This window comes from Labrus mixtus, chromosome 19 (genome assembly GCF_963584025.1).
Source record: "Labrus mixtus chromosome 19, fLabMix1.1, whole genome shotgun sequence".
NCBI classification, from domain to species: Eukaryota; Metazoa; Chordata; class Actinopteri; order Labriformes; family Labridae; genus Labrus; species Labrus mixtus.
The window spans coordinates 13,906,181-13,925,354 of NC_083630.1; the positions used below are offsets into that span (position 1 = coordinate 13,906,181).

Below are 19,174 nucleotides of genomic sequence, written 5' to 3' on the forward strand. Positions count from 1 at the left end.
ACACACCCACCCACGTGCATATATCGTCTGTGTCTTTCTCAACATCCAGTCGCACAAGTTAAAGAAACTCCAGGCTGATTGATGTGAGTAGCAGCACTGGTTGGGCCTTGCTTAAATGGAAGAGACACATCTGCAGAGTGACGTGCAAATGATCAGCGGTGAGTGTGGGAATGAGGGTCCAAACAAAGAGCAATGTGGAAGATCCGGTTTCATTTGCCAGGCTCATATAGTGAGGAAGAGCTTACAGGCCCAGCAGAGACGTTATGTCAGCAGAGACAGAGAGATGTATTAAGACTCAGGGATGAAAACAATCTTCATCTTTCTTTATCCTTCTCTCTCGCCTTCTGTCCTGTGAGTCATTTCAAGCTACAACAGAACCAAAGCAGCAGCAGCAGGACTCCAGGGATAGATGAGAAACGAAGCAGGAGGTGGAGGGAGGGAGGGGGAGGTTGGTTAGAAGCAGACATGGCTGACCATGCAAGCTGAAACATGAGTGGGAAGTAAAAGAGCCAAAGTACCACACGTCACTCACACGCTCCCCAAAAACATACACATACACAGAGGTTTCGATGTCCCTGGTGAGTAAATCTGGTGAACCCACAACAAACTCACAGCGTTATCGCACCATCCATTTCCAAAGGACCACAGAAGCCTTGTTACAAAAAAACCCACAGAAGCTATGCTCTTAGAAGATCATTTTGGTCATATTTAAACCTTTAAGGCTTTTGAAAACAAAACGTCTTTCATTGTACCCGAAATCAGAATCAAGACAGAGATTCAGTATCCTTGTTGAAGAGCCCATTATTAACTCTTTCCGTGAAATGATTCAGTTTGAGCCACAGGTTTGGCTCACTGTGAGAGGGAGGTAAGCCGTCCTTTAAAAAGGCATAATATTCTCTGTAATCCCTGATAATGACCCCTGCTCTTCCTCTTTGCATGTAGATAACAGAGAAGAGAAGCTGGATGAACAGATTACAACTAAATGAAGATGAGACACTTGCATGTTCGTAAGCGTTAAGTGCAATCCTCTCTTCATGCTAAGCAATGGCATATTAGAAAAAAATAAGTTATTACAATTTGTACACGTCCACAGGGCACAGTTTAAAATGCATACACACTGAGTACACTGAACTGTATTTACATCAAACTACACTCACTCAGAACTTATCTCAACAAGAATTGCTCCATTGTCTTTTTAATTAGTGTAAGTAATGCACCACAAAACAGTGCTAAAGGGTCCACTCTTTAAATGGCTACTTTTCTTGTGGCTCTATGGAATAGTTAAGCAGGCAGCATGGAGGTCACTTCAACAGTGATACTCTTAAACATTTAAGAGAACTAAAGAAACCTCCCTTTGTGGATATCAAGGCTAACTCATCTGTGTTTTAAAAAAAAGATTTGCACATGGGTGTGTTTGTGTTACCTGTCCTGGCTGTTCACAGGGTGTCTGGAATTCGGCCTGCTGGCAGGTCTCTTTGACCTTCTTGTACTTGGGAAGGCTGTTGGTGTGCTGAGTACTCAGTGAGTCATCCTTCTTTCTCAGGATCTTTCTGCAGCACAAAAAAAAAAAAAAGAGGAAATACGCATCAACAAAAGGACATATTTAGAGAGCCAGCACACAAAGTATTACTAAACCTAAGGGAGCCAACATAAAGTTTTATACAATTTAAGAGTTTCCTGTTTTTTACTTTCTGTCACAGCTCATTCTGTGTGCTTCTCGTGGTCATGGCCAGTGAATGGATAAGTTATGTAGCATCTGTGGTGTGCCGGTGGGTCTGGGCACGGAGCTCGGCTCTGCGTCACACCAGTGCTCAGCTCCAGGCCAAGCTGTTTGACCTCGGCTTGGCATCACATTCAACTACCCTGCCCCCTTTCTCCTCCGCTACTACCACAAGGCCTGGCCGAGTCTGTGTTCAGGCCTTACCAGCCCCCCTTGTGTCCCCTTGCTCTATCCCTCACTTTCTGCCAACATGGCCTGGCTGCTCGCAACAAGCAGACAGAATGATGGCAACTGCGAAGTACAAAACAACCTGTCTCGTTTAAAAGAAGGCCTGTTGTCTTGTCCAGTCCTGTCTAGCACTCTAATTCAGGGGAAAACAGCCAATATTCACAAACTGGCTTGGCTGTAGGATTTAGCATTTAGCCAACTGTGATTAAAGAGCTAGCAGTTGTTGTCAGAGTCGCTCTCTGACGTCTGCGTTATGAAGAAGACTGGATTTACAAAGTAGTCAGTCCCATGTTATTCAGGCCCCAAGCCACAATACTGTAAGTTGCATGAGGAAACTGATATTAATCATGGGGAACATCACCTAACACGTGAGAAAACTACACAAAAACATCAGCTACTGTTTGTGTGTATGTCGAGGCTAATCTCAGCGTTTAGAGACAAGCGCACGAGCAGACAGCCTTTATAAACAGTGTGGATTAATGGAGGAATGGATTAAATGAGCTAAAGCCCCAACAGGTCAAAGGGCCACACTCTTTTCATTTCATACTCAGCGGTCCACAGAGCGGCCAGCTCTTCTGTTGCACAAACATAGCCCAGCAGGAAACCAATCTGCATGAGTAGCAGCAGAGCCAACTACTGCTTCTTTTCTACTCTCGTGTCTGCAGATGTTGACGCAGTCGCAAACGAGCAATATTAGTGGAAAGGAGATGGGACGGCCAAGATAGAAAAAGAAAAAAAAAAAGGACGGTGAGGGAATGATAGTTGGGGAAAAACAGCAGCTGTGTGGGAGAACATGACATACTGTACAATACAGTACCATTACACAAGCTGCCAGCACAATCTGGCCCCAACCAGTGTTACTCTTCCCTCCTCTTTCTACCGATGTCCTTATGTCCTCTACCTTTCCTTTTTTTAATGTTTTGTTCTTGCAAAAAAAGCCATATGGGAATATTTCTCTCCAAATCTTTAGGTTACCACAGCCAAACGTCTTAAATGAAAAAAACCTGGCTGACAGATTAGAGGTATCATCAACATGTTATCCGACAGCCGAGGAGAGGCTGAGTAAATAACTAACAAGGTTTTTGATAGCGTGCTGTATGCACTACAAGAAAACAGTCTAGGGGAAATAGTCAAGCATTGGCTATAGTGTGGCTGCTGCATTCCTCACTTCGGGAGCTAGTGACCTCTGACTGGATTGAGTCTTCTGGTCTTCCTCAAGTAACATCATCCTGAGCCTGACTAGCCTTTGTTTATTTAGCATGAGTCAATTTCCACCATGTTACTGAAAGTACTGTCTGTCTGTCTCAGGAAAAGAGGGCTAATACTGCCCAAAAGGTCTTGATATATCAAAGGCTCCTTGGAAGACAAAGATTGCTTGTTTTTCTTGTAAATGATCAAACGACCGTGTTTCACAATGTTTGGGCCTCTTGCATGAGCCGTCATAACTTGCCAACCGCTCTTCACCGCTTCACCTAACAGCATCACATTTTAAACCTCTTCCAGCGCTTTTTTATTTCCAGGCCGACTGCGGTCAGGAAACGTCTGTCAGATAACAAGAGAAGCAGCTGCGTTCTCTGGAAGAGGGAACATGCACTGAGCCTTGCACAGTTTGGTTCATCGAAATGTTTCGTCAGGTTTTTGTGACACTCGATGCTCTGCAATAGGCTGGATGTGTCTGTGGTGCGGAAAAGAAATATAGAGGTCCAGTTTACCCTCGCTCCACCAGGAATGTGTCCCTCCAGACTTTGGGTTTCCGGTTGGGTTTGAATCTATGAAAACAAAACGCACAACGTTAATAGAAACTCTAAGGCCTAAGCACCTATTTTCTTAAGAGAAAGATACATATTGAAAATGCTTTTTTACATGCTTGATAAAGAAAAATGATTTTGCATTCATTTTTTACATTGTCTTCTGATTGTGTTTGCTGGGGAAAGAAATGATTCAATCTGCAAACAAATTCTACAGGAAACCTTATTAGCAGAGCCTCGGTGAAGCTAAGCCAGAGACCCACAGCCAAGGAAAATCCACCAAATTGCCCTAAACCCACTTTGTGCTCAGCTGGAGTAAAACGCAATTATTTTGGCTCTGGAAATATGCATTTGCTCAATAATGGTAAATGAAAGGTACTGTTGCACATATCATGCACACTGTGCAATTACTGTACATAATATCCATGACAAGCATGCCATGATGGATCCATACAGACCTATTGCCAGTCCTTTCCTGTTCCAGCAGCTTAAGGATGGACTTTCCATCCATGTCTGGAGGCGTGTCCAGCCCGGCAATGTGGAGGATCGTGGGAGCTAGGTCTATGTTCAGAACCATATGAGGGTTTCTGCAGAAAAACAGGCACATAAGATTTAATTCTGGTGTACATTCAGTGATATCATATAACAAAGCCAAATAATCGAAACAAATTCAAATAACACTATACCCACTGACAGAAAAACATCAAGATACACCCAGTACAGATGACTGACCTTTTACAAAGTGGAGGCAATGTAATGTTATAAGCAAATGAAGTTGTTTGGACTTACACTGCCCCTGGCTCTATGTTTGGTCCTCTCAGGAAGAATGGCACTCGGATGTCAAAGTCATAAGGCATGGACTTGCCCTTGACCAATCCGAACTGACCAATGTGGTAACCGTGGTCAGCTGTATAGATGATGTAAGTATTGTCCAGCTCTCCAGTTTCTTCTAACATCTCATAAACCTGCGAGGTAAAATGACTGACAATGAGAACACAGGCAATGGATAACCCAGATATTTTCCAATGACTACATGCCCGTAAGAAACCTTAAAAGTCACTTGCCTTCTGCACTGAGTCATCCACAGACTGGAGTGTCTGCAGCCTCTTCCGATGGAGGAAGTTGGTGAACTCCATGTGGATGGGTTTCATGGGGCCTGTGTACTGCATGATCCAGTGTTTGTCCATATTTGGGGCATAGTTGTAGCTGGGGGTGCTAGGAGGGAAAAAGCGTCAGCGATAAGAGTCAGGAAAAATGTGGAGAAAAAAAAAAAACCTGCCTGCTTTTAGGATTTATAGGACATACATGTATACCATGCATCTGCCGAGATCGCAAAGAAGTGAGAGAATTTTTTATGGATGCACGTAACACCCCATTTCAGATGCCAAAAAACACCTGTCTGCTACTTCTCACAAACTACTGCTCAGTAACAGGTGCCACAGTTGTCCACTGCGCTCTAAACACGTCAATAGCTGCTCTGTCTGGTAAAGGAAATGTCCGAATACTCAGCAGCAGGCAGCATTGCTGTTTTTCCACACCTCTCTCCGGCCATCTCTCTCTTCACACAGAGACGAGAGTCTCCGTGCTCCGTGGCGCTCTTGGCACAGACAAGTCAGTTGAGGGTTGGCACATTTGAAAGAAAATAATATTCCCCAAAGTCAAGTTTGCAACAACTTTTGGATCAAAAAGTCAATATGTCTTGGTCATTTGAAATGAGGGATAACAAGAGTGGACAAAAAAGCAGCCTTGTTTGTGTTACAGCACACATGGCCTGTTCACCTGACTGCTGAAAAGGAAAGCACAACAATAGACAGTACGGTGAAGGATACAGTTATTATATCACAGAATAATACACTGTGAGTATACTTAAATATCCCCAGAATCTAAGGCAGATTTGTAGTCAGACACTCCCTTCTACAATACATTATTTTCTCCTAAGATAGCGTCTGAATCAGTTCATTTTCCTGTCCAAGCAACATCAGAAAAAGTATCAAGACTTAGATACTAAACGGAGACCTGCTATGGAAGCTGCTATGCTCTGATTGAGTGAGCTGCCTTATGCTCTCGTCTCCTTAGGCCTGCTTTGTGAGCAGGCTGAACTCTTCACCCACCTAGCCAGGCGGTCTAATAAGCCCCACAAAGGGACTAGTCTCTGGGCAATGGGCCACCAAGGTATGGGGCCCTGGGCACCAGGGAACCAGGAATGCAGAGGTCAGTAAAATCAAGCCAGTCCATAGGAGAGGTCACACCTGCCACCTGTCACACATAGGTCATGTTTTGTGGTATTAGCCCCGGATAACAGGAGCCCAGGGCCCACTGTTTTCCCAAGAATGCCTCCTGTCCTGACCTTACAAAACTTAGCATGGACATATCCCACATGAGGATTAGCAACATTCCCTGAAGCAACTTGTTGAGCTACGACCGGAATAACTTCTATTCACTCCCTGCTACAGAGAGACATGCCGCCGCAAAACCGCAGCACATCTACAGTGTTTAAAAATAAGTCAGGCGCTCCGCTTGGATCCAAGAGACACCTTCAGTGAGGAATGTTAATGACATTAACATCAAACCTCCCCTGCTATTGTTGCTGTCAAAAGTACAGACACCACATGATTTATGAGGCAGCTGCTCCTTCACTGCCACGACGCTTCTTCCCAACTCCGTGCATTGTGATTGAGAGGTATATTTCATCTGTTGTTTAGACAGATGCATGAAGATGATCAGACAACAACAATTTCCATAGGCAGGTTGGAAATGTAGAGAATTATCACATTTCAAAATGTAACTTTGCATAAATTCTATCTATAAAGAAAACAAGCTCTGCAACACCTCCCAATAAAAACTTTATTCATACGTGTTATGAAAATGTAAACTCAACAAGCACCAAAACAAACACCCTTTCATATCCATCATCCACCTGGGCCACCACAGTAACCAATCCACATAATCCACACACACTCAAACTACACAGAATCACTGGGGCAACCCCTTTAGTCACTCACAGGCCCTGGCTCCACCCCCACTCCCTGAAGGCTTGAGCTAAAAATAAATTAATAATGTCACAAAGGGTGTTCTGAGATGCACACAATGCATTCCAATCGACCCGAGAGCCTCGGGGAGAAAACTGATTGAAATGGACAGGAAGTCTTCTGTGAATTTTCACAGGAGGGGAGGGAAAGGGGAGATAGGCAAGGAATGAGAAAGCAAGAGATGACACCGGGAGACACAGGAGGAGAGGTAAACAGAGAGACAGAAGCAGAGATATAGAGATAGACAACAGAGCAGTGAAGCCGACAGACCGAGTGGAATGTTAAGTGGAAGGAAAGTAAGAGGAAGGAAGAGAGTAACACTAAAAACTGCTGATAAACAAACAAAAAGAGGAATATTCAGCAGAAAAAGCAGCCTTGTTGCTAAGAACGCTACATCTACCTCTCTAAAAACACCATAACTCCCCCCACCCAGCGGAATAGTGCACCCTTTGGAGCCTTGGCCCACCAAGAGAAGGCACGGGCACGTTTCCATGGAGCGACCCCGAGTATTGGAGTGCTGCCTCAACTTAGTGATGAGAGTTTAGGGAGGCCAATGTTGGCTTGGCATGAGCACAGTGCTCTGTTAAAAGAAGCCAACACTGATCTTCTTAATGGTACGTGCCCCACATTTTCTTGGATGATAAATCATTTTGATTTCACGCTTGCCAAGTCAGCGACCCCAGCAGCTTCTAAGCAACCTGTCATCACTGGGGATTGAGGGGCGTGAGCACTGTTATAATGTCAGGTACACCAAATCGTAAAATCCTTAATTGGATGTTAACACAAAAATTTCCATACTGGGGCAGATGAAAGCTGCAGGAATGTCTGGGTATGTAATTTATAAAACTGGGCCCTTAACATTAATTTTTTTATTTTTTTTTTACTTCACAGCGCTAAAAATTCCTCTGTGGGAACCCTGATGAGCATATGTGTTTGAGCATGTGCGATAATTTGAGTCTGCATTTAACTTACATGTGCTGTGAAGCATTTGGGAAGTGCTCAGCGTACTGTGGAGCCGAGTCCTCGGGGCCGTGTGGAGCAGCGTGACTGATGACCATCATCACAGGGCGGTGAGGGTAGACCCGCTTGGACATGCGGAAAAAGTTGATGCTGTCGTTGGTGATCAAATCTGTGAAATAGTCCTGGAAAAGAGAGCAAAAACCTCAAGTAAATGGGATTTATTAGGTGTTGCAGGTTTTAAAATCCCAGCTACAGAGGGTTAAAAAAAAGAGGGTGGAATTGGGGAACATGCTAAACAACATGAGCCTTGATAAAACTCGTTTGCAGTCCAATCACCGTGACATGTTGCCTACCCTTGTCCAGTCATTTTCAGATAAATGGAGAGTGGCCAGTGGGGATATGAACTGGGGCCATTGAGTACACTACATTACCAATCTGTCGAGTCAACAGCTGGCAGCTTGCCTGTGTGTGTAAATCAGAGTGTGTACTTGGTCTGTGTGTGTATGTGTATACAGTATACGGGCTGTTGCCTCATCAGTGGATCTCTGCACTATTGAATGTGACACCACTTGATGGTGAGAGGAGCCTGGTGCTCTAAAATGGTATGTTGTTATGACAGTTCCCACCGTCTGTACTTCACTCCAGGCTATCCGTTCTCTTTCTCCTATGTTAATTCACTTTACTTTGTCCCTTTTTTCTTTAAATGCGCTTTCCCTCCTTCTCGGTTATCCATACTGGGAAATGATGGAACACACAAATCACAAACAAAAAACCTCAAAATGTTTGAAGCCTCACGTATTAATGTGGAAACGAGCTGCAGGTCACTTACATAAAAGAGATGGAGAAGATGTAAGATTCCCGAGTTATGTTTTTAAATTCAAGTGACATTGGCAATGCTGAAAGAGCAAAAGTATTGCCTGCTTTAAAGACTCAGGAAATTTGAAAATCGTCACATCAAAGTAGCCACAGTCGTTGACATTTTATCACAATCTTTATTTCAGCCGTGTTGGAGACTTTTTTTTTTCTTCTTAAATATACAGTAGGTCACACCCTGAACTGAAATCTCAAAAGCATTTGCCAAGTTTCCAAAAGTAGACCAATCATTCTACCTGTAGTTTTGGCAAGCTGCTGTCTGGCATACAACATGCGGAAGGGAGTGCCAGGTTCAGAATGAAAGGGTAAAGGGTGATTTCCCTGAAATGTCAGAAGTGTGTCTGGCTGATTCATCCTGTCTCTATTATTAGGCTTTATAGTCCGGACAGCTTTAAAGGCCTGGCGGCTGTGCGTGCCAATGGAGGCTGGTGATTGCGCGCACATGGCAGAGCAAAGCAATGCCGCGCTTGTTTCCCTGTGTTAACTGGCTTTCCAAAAAACTGAGTCAATGCTGCTTAGGGGTCTGGGAGGTCGAAAGGAAGTGACAGTGTCATGGAGAATGCCTTGCCAGCAGCTATGAAATGGTCAAGGAGGTGAAGAGTATCACTTCTCCCACAACCTTTTGGAGATGATGAATACAGAGTGGCAATCAAAGAAATCCAACTCATTCACACATGGTTTGTTTCCAGAATGTTAAGTGTTAAGTTTAACACTAGCCTACATGGTTCGAACATCAAAGAAGCAGGGCGATTGTGGTTTGAAGGGCAAACTGCCTGATCTCAATACAGAGGAAAATTGAAGACAATTAAGTATAACATGTAATTGCTCAAGCAGGCTGCATTGTGCCGTGTAACTGTTGTAGTGGAATTAGACGGAAAAAACATGTGGATCCCATATTTTGCAATAAAAACTGACACAAAAAAGTATTCAACAAAACCTTAACCTCAGTGAACTCATCCTCCCACAGATGGAAAACCAGATGAGACTTAATTGAATGAAATCACTGAGTGAGTGCCTCATCTAATCTCAATGTCTTGCTGTGCCAGGGCCATTACATGTGGAGAACCATAAACTTCTCACCCTGTGTGAATCTAAAAAGAGGAGTTGTGTTTGCCCTAGTGGTGCCATGTTGATGGGTTTTGGCAGTAAATAGCAAATCGTGTGTCCATTTGGTTTTAAACCATAATCTGCTGACCAAGCCAATGTCATGTAAACACCTGGGCCTCAGCTTGTGAGTACTTTTACACCTTAGTCCAAGTTGGCAGGGGAGTAGCAGTCCAAACATTTGTTTGCACATCTTTTGGGCAGACAGTCTTGAAACTTGACATGTAGCCAAACTATAAACCCTGCTCATGGATTCCTTGTATGCCAAGGGAAAAGCTACCTTGGAAGATATTGGCATGGAGATGCAAAAACAAACTGACAGCTCTTGCAAAAACATTTGGGGAAGATTGATCACCCATGCCATCCAGAGCCACAAAAAGACAGTGTAACCACAGTGATTATCTCCAGTCAGACCATGGTAAAGTGAAATGTCTTCTCTTTTTTTTTAGTATGTTAATATAGCGCATAATCTTTGTGCAAAACTTCACAGTGAGTTGGGGGGGAGGGGGGGTAATATTTATCGCAGGCAATGTTTGCTTCTCATAAATACACTTTAACTTGAAAATGTCTAAATGTTGAGAAAAGGTGCGTCATAATAAAAGGATGCAGCAGAGTAGACGCCACCTCCAGTCAACTCATTCCCTTTAATTCTCAAATGAAAATTCCTGTCAGCTTGGATCACAACACCATGATAAGTGAAGTGCTCCGCTGTCTGTATTTAGAAGTGGAATGAAACCTGCAATTTGTCAGACGAAGTCTTTATATTAGGTCATAAAGGGAAAACAAATGAGGGACTGGAATAATGGTTCCCCTTTAGAAGTGATGGAAACAAATACCTTGGCATAATCAGCACCATGTTTCTCCTTGAAACCATTCCGACAGACAGTGTAATTATAAAAGCGGGAATTTTTTATCAATCCAAGCCATTCGCGCCACCCAGGTGGGATGTAGCTGCCATTGTACTCATTGAGGTACTTGCCGAAGAAGCCTACAGAAGAGAAGAAAAAGAAAAAGTATTTTCAGCATCTTTCATTTGTTCATATAAAACCTGTACCTGTAGAACTCTATTCTGTCCATCTGTGACTCTTTCTCTGTGTGACGCATAACTTTCTTGCTTGTTTCTTTCTCCCTGGCTTCACTGCAGAGAATTCTGGGATAGGCTGGGCAGGGAGCCAGGCTGTCCTAGGGAAGGCTAATTGCAGGCTAACGCATCAGCTCGAAAACCGCAGGCCACGCTGCAGCCCACAGGACCCCACTGAGCTGCCCTTTCCAACGCCTGCCCATCACTCTCACAGACACTGTCTGAGGGAACATGACAGCAACCTGGCAAGATCACTGTGTTTGCATTTCTCACAGCAGACAGCCAGGCAGGGTGGTGCAGAGTCTGGCTAACTGTATAAATTTGCACTGATCTAATATAGAGGGTCCAAAAGCACATTTGAACTTTTGGCGATTGACAGTATCTTGGAGAAAAAGTTACTTCGTACCAAATCAAAACTTTAAAACTTTCTCATTAAATAATGGGAAAAAACTTCACCAGCAATGCATTAGAGGTCTTAGTGGACTAAAAGCAAACCCTTACTCTGAATATCCTGCATAGGGAAGTGCTCCAAAAACTTGAGTGCATATCTTTGTTCACTAACCTGTCCTGTAGCCAGTGTTGTTGAGATAGACAGCGAATGAGCGAGGCTCGTGCTGAGCTTGCCAGGAAGGGGACGAGCAGTTCTCATTGTTGGTGTAAGTGTTGTGGTTGTGGACATACTTTCCCGTCAACATGGAGGAACGAGACGGGCAGCACATTGGCGTGCTGACAAAGGCGTTGGTAAAACTTGTGCCTCCATCTTCCATGATCTTACGAGTTTTATTCATTACCTGTAAAGAACCTGAGAAACCAGTTACAGAGGTCAGTATTTATTTGTTTTCATGCAGTCTCAACAGTATGAACATTTTTGAAACGAAGTCTTTTCCTGTGGACAAAGTATTCATTGATTTCCATGTGAATAAACACAGTTTGTTTATTTACATAACCAGACCTTTTCTTACTAAATTCTCTCTGAGTGGCAATTAATTATAATGCAGCAGTTAATAGGCCAGATGGCCATCCGGCTCTGGCTAATGGCTTGAATTTAATATTTAATGTGTAGAGAAAAGCCACGTAAGTCTTGTTGCAATGCCCTCAAAGACAAAGCAATTGATTAAACAGCATTAACTCAAGAGAGATTCACAAAAAATGTTTTTTTATAACAAAAAAAGAGCATAAAGGGCTTTGAAAAAGGGTCCCAGACATTCACAGAGGACAAGAGAGTGTGCCAGCCTTACCCAACTCCACATCCTGGTCGTCTGTCATGATGAGGATAATGTTTGGCCGGATGTTTCTGCGGTCCCTCTGGATGCGACCCCTCAGTCCCTGGGCCCTGGTGGTGATGAAGGCCCAGCTGCCTGGGGCCCAGTCCAGACACAACAGGGCCATCCAAGCCAGCCAACGCACCAGCATGGTGCTTGAGACGACAAGAGACAAGCTGGGTAGGTGGGAGGATAGGGACAGTCAGGAGAAGAGGTCCGGCCAGGCCACTTACTCACACCCGTGCAGCTCTCGCAGCTGTGGTTGGCTGTGAAGGAAACAAAAAGAGAAAAAACATGGAGATTTTAAATAAAGGAAAATGGGGTAACATAGAAATACATTTTTTTTTACAGTGGAATAGTAGAAAGACTGCATTAAGTTCTCAGAAAGATAGTCAGTGAAATCGAATATTCCCTCTAGAAAAATCTAAGCCTATTCACTTCAGAAACACTTTCTGCATCTTGTCACAAATCACACTCAAACAACAGTTAATACATTAACAGAGGAGCCAAAAAAGTTCCTTCCACACTTAAGCCCTTGATGGTCCACCACAAAAAACTTGCCCAACAGTTCAAACGTATGTTGCATCCTGGCTGAAACCTCGTAATTATTCTCCACTGAAAACAAAATCCCTCAACATAATTTCTTCTGACCCACAATTAAAACAAGAATCACAGCAACCCATAAAAAACATCAAGACTACAAAACAGCAGACAGGATCTAGAAATACTGCTCTTACCTCAGAGGATCCCTCCAGTCTCATTTTGTCTGGCCTTTTCTCATATTATCCCACTACTTTTTCTTGTGTTTTTTCACTCTCTCCCTCTGTATCCGATTACACACACACTCACACTCGGAAACTCTCTAACATTACTGGAGAGCTGTTGTTCAGCTCGCTGTGCCAAGACTGTGCCATTGGCTGCCTGCACTCAAAACCCACAGCCACTCTCCTGTTTCAGCCAATCGTGGCGCACCTTCCACCTGTCACTCAAAAGTCACCCCTGTTGAGTCAAGCGTGACAGAGGGCCAGTGGGGAGGATGGGACCACACTAGGGGGGGAAGGGGTTAGGGGGCACAGGAGGTGGAGAGAGGGTTCCGCTACATTAACCCCAGTGCCACTGTCGCCAATCACAGAGAACCACTGAGTCATTATAGCACTTTGCAGCCTCTTGCTCACTTACAAAGTCATGGTTGGTCAAAGGAGTCTGCAAATCCTGCAAATCCTTTTTTTCCTTTATACCAGGGACTGGTGTTTAATCTATACTAGTGCTTAGCCTAAGCGCTCCAAAATTAGAAGATAAATATTATGTTGATTATTATAATGTAAAAAAAGAAATACCATTTTAATTCAATATATTCCAAACATTAATCCATAAATCCACTGTATTCATCTACCGTTTAAATAGCATAACAATAGCCTGTAACAGAATGGCTTGTGGCTGTGAGATGAACTATGACGTTGGACAAAGAGTACTCCATCATGGCCTGTGAAAAAGGGCCTTATGGACAGCAGTCGTCCTGCTGAGTGGAACCTTACTGCTCGCTATTGTGAGTTAATGGCCTGAAAACAAATGGCAGGTCTATAACACCTGAGCCTGACAAACCCTACTGTGAAGCTCCACCCTCCGCTCATTTCCACAAAGGACAAGCGCCGGTTGGAAAGGGGTGTGAGCTGACACCTCAAATAAGTCATCATTTATTACGTCCGACTCATAACGGAAGGCACTTTGAATTGGACTCCAACAGATATGGGAATTTTAAGATCGATAATGATTATAAACTTAGTCACTAATAACTGATATGGAGGCTGATACTGTAAATTATTATGCTTGAATAAAAAAATACTTTTTCTCTTTGTGGGTTGTAAACTGATTGTGCGCCATTATATCTTTGCAAAGGTACTCAGGTACTTTTTTTTATTTATATAACTTAAAACTATGTTTATTTAAGACTAAAGTCTTTTTACAGATATTGTGAATTTATGAGGAGAGCTGATTGAAAAGGATGATAAAAGGGTTGCATGATGAAAAGCCAAGCTTAACATATTATATCATTGCCTCATATCTGACCTTACATAATATATGATAATTATTTTATTCTATATATTTGACTGTAATATGAAAGTGCACAAGTTCATGTCTGTAATCACTTGCTCTGATTGATGTGCTAAACATTTGACTGCACATAAGATACAACCACAACAACTCCCTCTCACAGCACATTGAAATGGCTAAAAAGGTGAGTGATGTTCTTTTCTCCGTGCTGAATTGATTATCTGGTGTTCCTCTAGTTAGAAGTTGTCTCCAATGGAGCTTCAGGCAAAGATTTAAGAGGACTTTGGTCCATCCTGCGTTTCAGATGAGCAGTGTCTGGGCCAGCCAACCCAGTCATCGTGACAGCCCTGTGCAAACATTGGCGCCGTTTGGACAAACACCCCTCCAGCGCAGGCTGGCAGAGTGCACAAAACCTCACAGTGAATTACGCACACAACACAAACTACAGTACAAACATATGGTGACACACAGAAACTCATCAGACGTTCACACACAAAGGCTTTCTCCCACAAAAAACATATTCTCCTACTGTGAGGGTCCAAGTCCTCCTACAAAAATGGGAACGCTTCCCGGGAACAATAGATGCAACCCAGATCTGGACAAAATTCAAAATTCTATTTCTGTCGAGCATTGGGAAACTTGAAATCAATTTTAAGCCAGTCAGCCAACTATTGTAATGTTAGCACCCAGCAAAAATTCAATTATGCATGGAAATCGTTCCCAGCAATAGCCTCTCCATGAGACTGAGAGAAATGAGAAAACACACAAGAAGTTTCATTGTGAAAACTGACACAAACCTTGTGGTGCTAACGTTGTTAGTTATAGTGGTATCAATAACTACACTGTCTTTACGGACTACAATGGCGATGATAATTTGAGTTGCCACACACAATCGCCAGTGGAATATGGTCTAAGTAACGCAGTATAAATTAGAAAGCTTTGCCAAACCTTCAGGTCACCTCTCATCCTAACTTACTTAGAAAAAAAAAAAGTTTCAAGTCATTTTCGTAAACCCTTTCATTGTGAATGAGTTTTTTATCTATACAATTGAGTGTGCTATAAGTAGAACAGGCTTCTTCTATACATCTGTGGATCAGACAACAGATCTTTATTCTTGGACATAGCCAGGGGACTAGGGAGCACATTGTTTCTCCTTCCTCACTGTTTTACAGGATTAGCACTAATGACCCTTAAATGAGCCTTTACTGTACTCATCATGGGTAAGATGTGGGAGGAATATTGGGGAGGGATGTGAGGAACGTTAAATGGCCCAGGGGTTCAAAGGACTGGAACAAAAAGACCACTATGGAGTTCAGACACACAGCTGCCAGATACACAAGATGTGTAATTTTCAGATTAATAGCCATCAACACTAGGGATGTTTAGCACACCTCAACACCCTAATAATCTTTCATGATAGTAACGTTTTTTCCTCCTTTACTTGCAGAGAAAAACTATTTCACTTACCCTCCTTTGGCACATGCAGCATTGCTCAGTGATTGGTATGGCTGCACAGACAGCTGTTCTTTGTGCACTGAGTAAAGCTGGACATAATAGAGTTGTTGCCTGTGTAACCATCCAGGGCAGTACTATATGGCTGGTTGGCACTTGTGCCCTCCAGTTAGGGCCTCAAACCACACACCCTGCTGCACCCTGACCCTCCTCTGACCCTAGTGGTAATATGACTTTGATGGTAGCTTGTTTCACCAAACCTCAGCAACCTGAGGCTACCCACACACAAGGGTTAAGAGAGAAAATTCGGAGGGAAGAGAAAATATGAACTGCAGGGGGTTCAGTACAGAGGAATGAAAGTTAAAAAAAAAAAAAAAAAAGTCTAGTAAACGCCTGCTTGTGATTGGCAGGTGTATTCATTTCATCAGACGAACAGCGTACATATGGCTTGGATTCTGTTCAGTCAGCATTGGCAGTCAATGCATTTATCACTAGTCACTTAAAAACAGGAGACGCACTGGGAAGATACATGAATTCTTTAGTAACTAGCATACTGAATGATAACTATGAATCCTTGATTACCTTAAAGCAGCATATTTGTCCTCTAATGCTTCTCTGTCCATACTGTCTGACCATGTGAAAGTGAACATGAAGAGTTTGGAGGTGAAGGGGTTTACCTTCCCCCAACAAGATGCAAGTCAAACCCAAAACAGATGCCAGTGAATCAGTCAATCATAAAGGGCCTTACTTTTAAGGACAATGGCCATTTCAAAGCAATTTAAAACCCCTCTTATTCCTGCCCACCCTCTCTCGCTATCGTTAAGGCAGCCAAGTCCCAGAGGAACAATAGCAAAGAGTGGGTATTAAAGTCTGATGGCATAGTTTGAATTCTGTAGGTTATTCTGTCTGTGAAAAAATAAGCTCAATATGTAGAGGACAAGGGCCTTTTACACCGAGGAGGGCCTGTGTCAGGGACCACATTGCACCCACCAAGACATGCCCGTCAGCCACACTGAGCAGGCCCGAAGGAGGGCTCTGTCACAGTGCACCCAGTATGTGAGTATGCTCTTGGAAAATGCTCAGAGCTTGATGTTTTCGGACTCTTAACTCCACAGATATGTTTGACCAAAATGACCAGATTGGTGTAGGATCTATAAAAATAAAAATAAAATCAAAGCAGGGCGGGAAGATCACTGGCTCTTTGTACTGTATCAACATGTTTATGGCAACACAAATCTTCACCTTGACAAGCACGTCCAGAATCTACTTTACAGCTATAAAAGTTCATATGTTAAAGCTTGGAATGATTCCCTTCACCTGGTATGTGGTGTGTTTGGGGTACAATGCAGGCTACTTTAATGAAGAAGAATGGGCTCGATTCAGTGAAATGTGAACCTGTAGCGAGTGCATGCACCGCTATTAGTGGAACCCCTCGTGTTTCTTTCAGACCTGGTAAGAGACCCTTTGTAGTGCCAAGGCTGCCAGGCCACCCCATCAATATTATGGATGCATCTTAATGTATAATTAAATGAATCCTGGACCAAAAGACTTCAAAGTGGGAATGGCTTGTGGGACACCAGGTGGTCTGTGGGAAACCATGAGGGGGTTTTTAAGAATCCTAAGAGGGAAATAATTAAAAAACAAGATAATTTCAGAAATGGGTGAAGCTGACTGCATATATTTGTTTGTGTGTGTGTGCGCATGCATGTGTGCTTCTGAGGCTAATATAGATAAGTGTCAAAAGTGGTAAAAATGACAAATGGGCCTAATCATAGGTTCATAATCTTACATATTTCCGCACTAAATTCACATATGTACATGTCATCACTTGTATTCTTTTAAGGAAGTTTGATTTTCAAGTTAAATCTATTTTTACAAGTGGAAAAGCAGATGTTGCATTCAAGAAGAGGGTGAGGAAAAGAGTGAGAGAAAAAGTGATAGGTAGGGAGAAAAGAGAGAAGGGAGAGAGTGAATGAAAGTAGAACCACTTATCTGATTTACAGTGTGATATCAAAACATGGAATCACAATTAGAGGATCAGCAGCCACAGTTATATGATATGGGTCTAAAGCCAATGCTTTCTTCTTGAATCTATTCAAAGCTATGAATGGAAAGCATTTGTGATAGACGATCTCAGATGAACAAAAATCATTTATATTCTTCCAGCCCACTCTCTTGTCAAAACCCACACTCCCATCAGAAACACACCATCAGGCTGTGGGAGATCCAAAGAAAGCCGAAGCGAGACCAGAACATCCTGGTTTCAACATATTGCTCACTCACGGGTGGCTTTCTTGTCTCTTTGACTTGTCAAATATAGCCCAGATAAATTATTCCTATTACCACAACAGAGAGCAACGGCAAATTGCTTCAATGGGTTTCCAGTGAGGTAATTGTCACAAATATAGATTGATTTCCTTTCCATGAAATCAGCAGCATGGTGGCAAAAGGAAAGAAGGAGAAAAAGACTGGGGACTGGGGATATCGTTGAGCGGTGAGAGGAACTTATTCAGGAACTCCTGAACCCAACAAACATACCCTCAGATGAGGAGGCAGAGTATGGTGACCCTATATCCTTGGCAGAGGTCACTAAGGTAGTCAAAAAGCTTCTCAGTAGCAGGGTGCTAGGTGTAGATGAGATTGAAGGCTCTGGACATTGTTGGGCTGTCGTGGCTGACGGACCTCTTCAGTGTCCCATGGAGGTCTGGGATAGTGCCTGTGGAATGGCACACCGGGGTGGTGGTTACAGGGGACAGGAGGATGTGCTCCAAATATCAGGGTCTCACACTATTCAGCTTTCTGTGGAAAGCTCATAACAGTTAGCTGGAAAGGAGGCTCCGGCTGATTGTCGAACCCTGGATACAGGAGGAACTATGCAGATTCCATCCTGGCTGTGGGACAGTGGACCAGCACTACAAGGCTTCTTGAGGGGCACAACAGTTTGCTGATCCAGTCTACATGTGATTTGTGAAGCTGCAGAAGGCTTACAATGGTGTCCTTGGAGGGGTCATGTGGTGGGTAGTCTGGGAATATGGGGTTCCAAGGCCGTGGGTTCTGAAGTCCCTGTATGAACAAAGTGAAATCTGTGTCTGCATTCTCAGCACAGAGAAAGACACATTCCCGGTGCGTGTTGTCCTCCGCCAGGGCTGTCCCTTGTCTCCAATTCTGTTTGTGATTTTCATGGACAGAATCTCAAGGCGCATTCAGGGGAGGAGAGTTTTCCAGTTTGGGGACCTCAGAAATTCATCTCTGCTTTTCTGAGGCCATGGTTCTTCTGCTGGAAACAGTGGTTTTCTCCATCCGGGTGTGGACTGAGTCCCTGCATCAAGTGAAGGAGTTCAAGTCTCTTAGGGTGTTGATCGCGACACGAGTGAGGGTAAAATGGAGCCCGAGACGGACAGACGGATTGGTGCAGCATCAACAGTACTGCGGGCGTTGTGGTGGACCTTTGTGGTGAAGAGGGAGCTGAGCATAAAGGCAAAGCTTTCCATTTACCAGTCAATCTAAATTCCAAACCTTACCTTTGGTCATGAGCTTTTGGTAGTAGCATCGACAAATGCACCACACGCCTGTATAACTTTGCTTGATTAACTCAGGGAAGCTATGATGAGGTAGAGCTCAATAGCTTAACCATTCACCATCCCACTTTAATAAAATAGAGTTTT

The 19,174-nt window shown here is 43.4% G+C and overlaps 1 protein-coding gene across 1 annotated transcript in view; it reads right to left on the bottom strand.

Moving 5' to 3' along the window:
* sulf1 (sulfatase 1) overlaps positions 1-19,174 on the bottom strand; it is a 34,826-nt gene that overhangs the window by 9,421 nt on the left and 6,231 nt on the right. Inside the window, exons 2-10 of the mRNA XM_061065010.1 lie at positions 11,982-12,271; positions 11,306-11,545; positions 10,499-10,650; positions 7,698-7,867; positions 4,761-4,911; positions 4,486-4,661; positions 4,155-4,283; positions 3,661-3,717; positions 1,424-1,550 (exon numbers count right to left, since the gene is read on the bottom strand). Coding sequence (XP_060920993.1) covers positions 1,424-1,550; positions 3,661-3,717; positions 4,155-4,283; positions 4,486-4,661; positions 4,761-4,911; positions 7,698-7,867; positions 10,499-10,650; positions 11,306-11,545; positions 11,982-12,156 — 1,377 coding nt within the window. The 5' untranslated portion in view covers positions 12,157-12,271. The remainder of the gene's footprint in view (positions 1-1,423; positions 1,551-3,660; positions 3,718-4,154; positions 4,284-4,485; positions 4,662-4,760; positions 4,912-7,697; positions 7,868-10,498; positions 10,651-11,305; positions 11,546-11,981; positions 12,272-19,174) is intronic.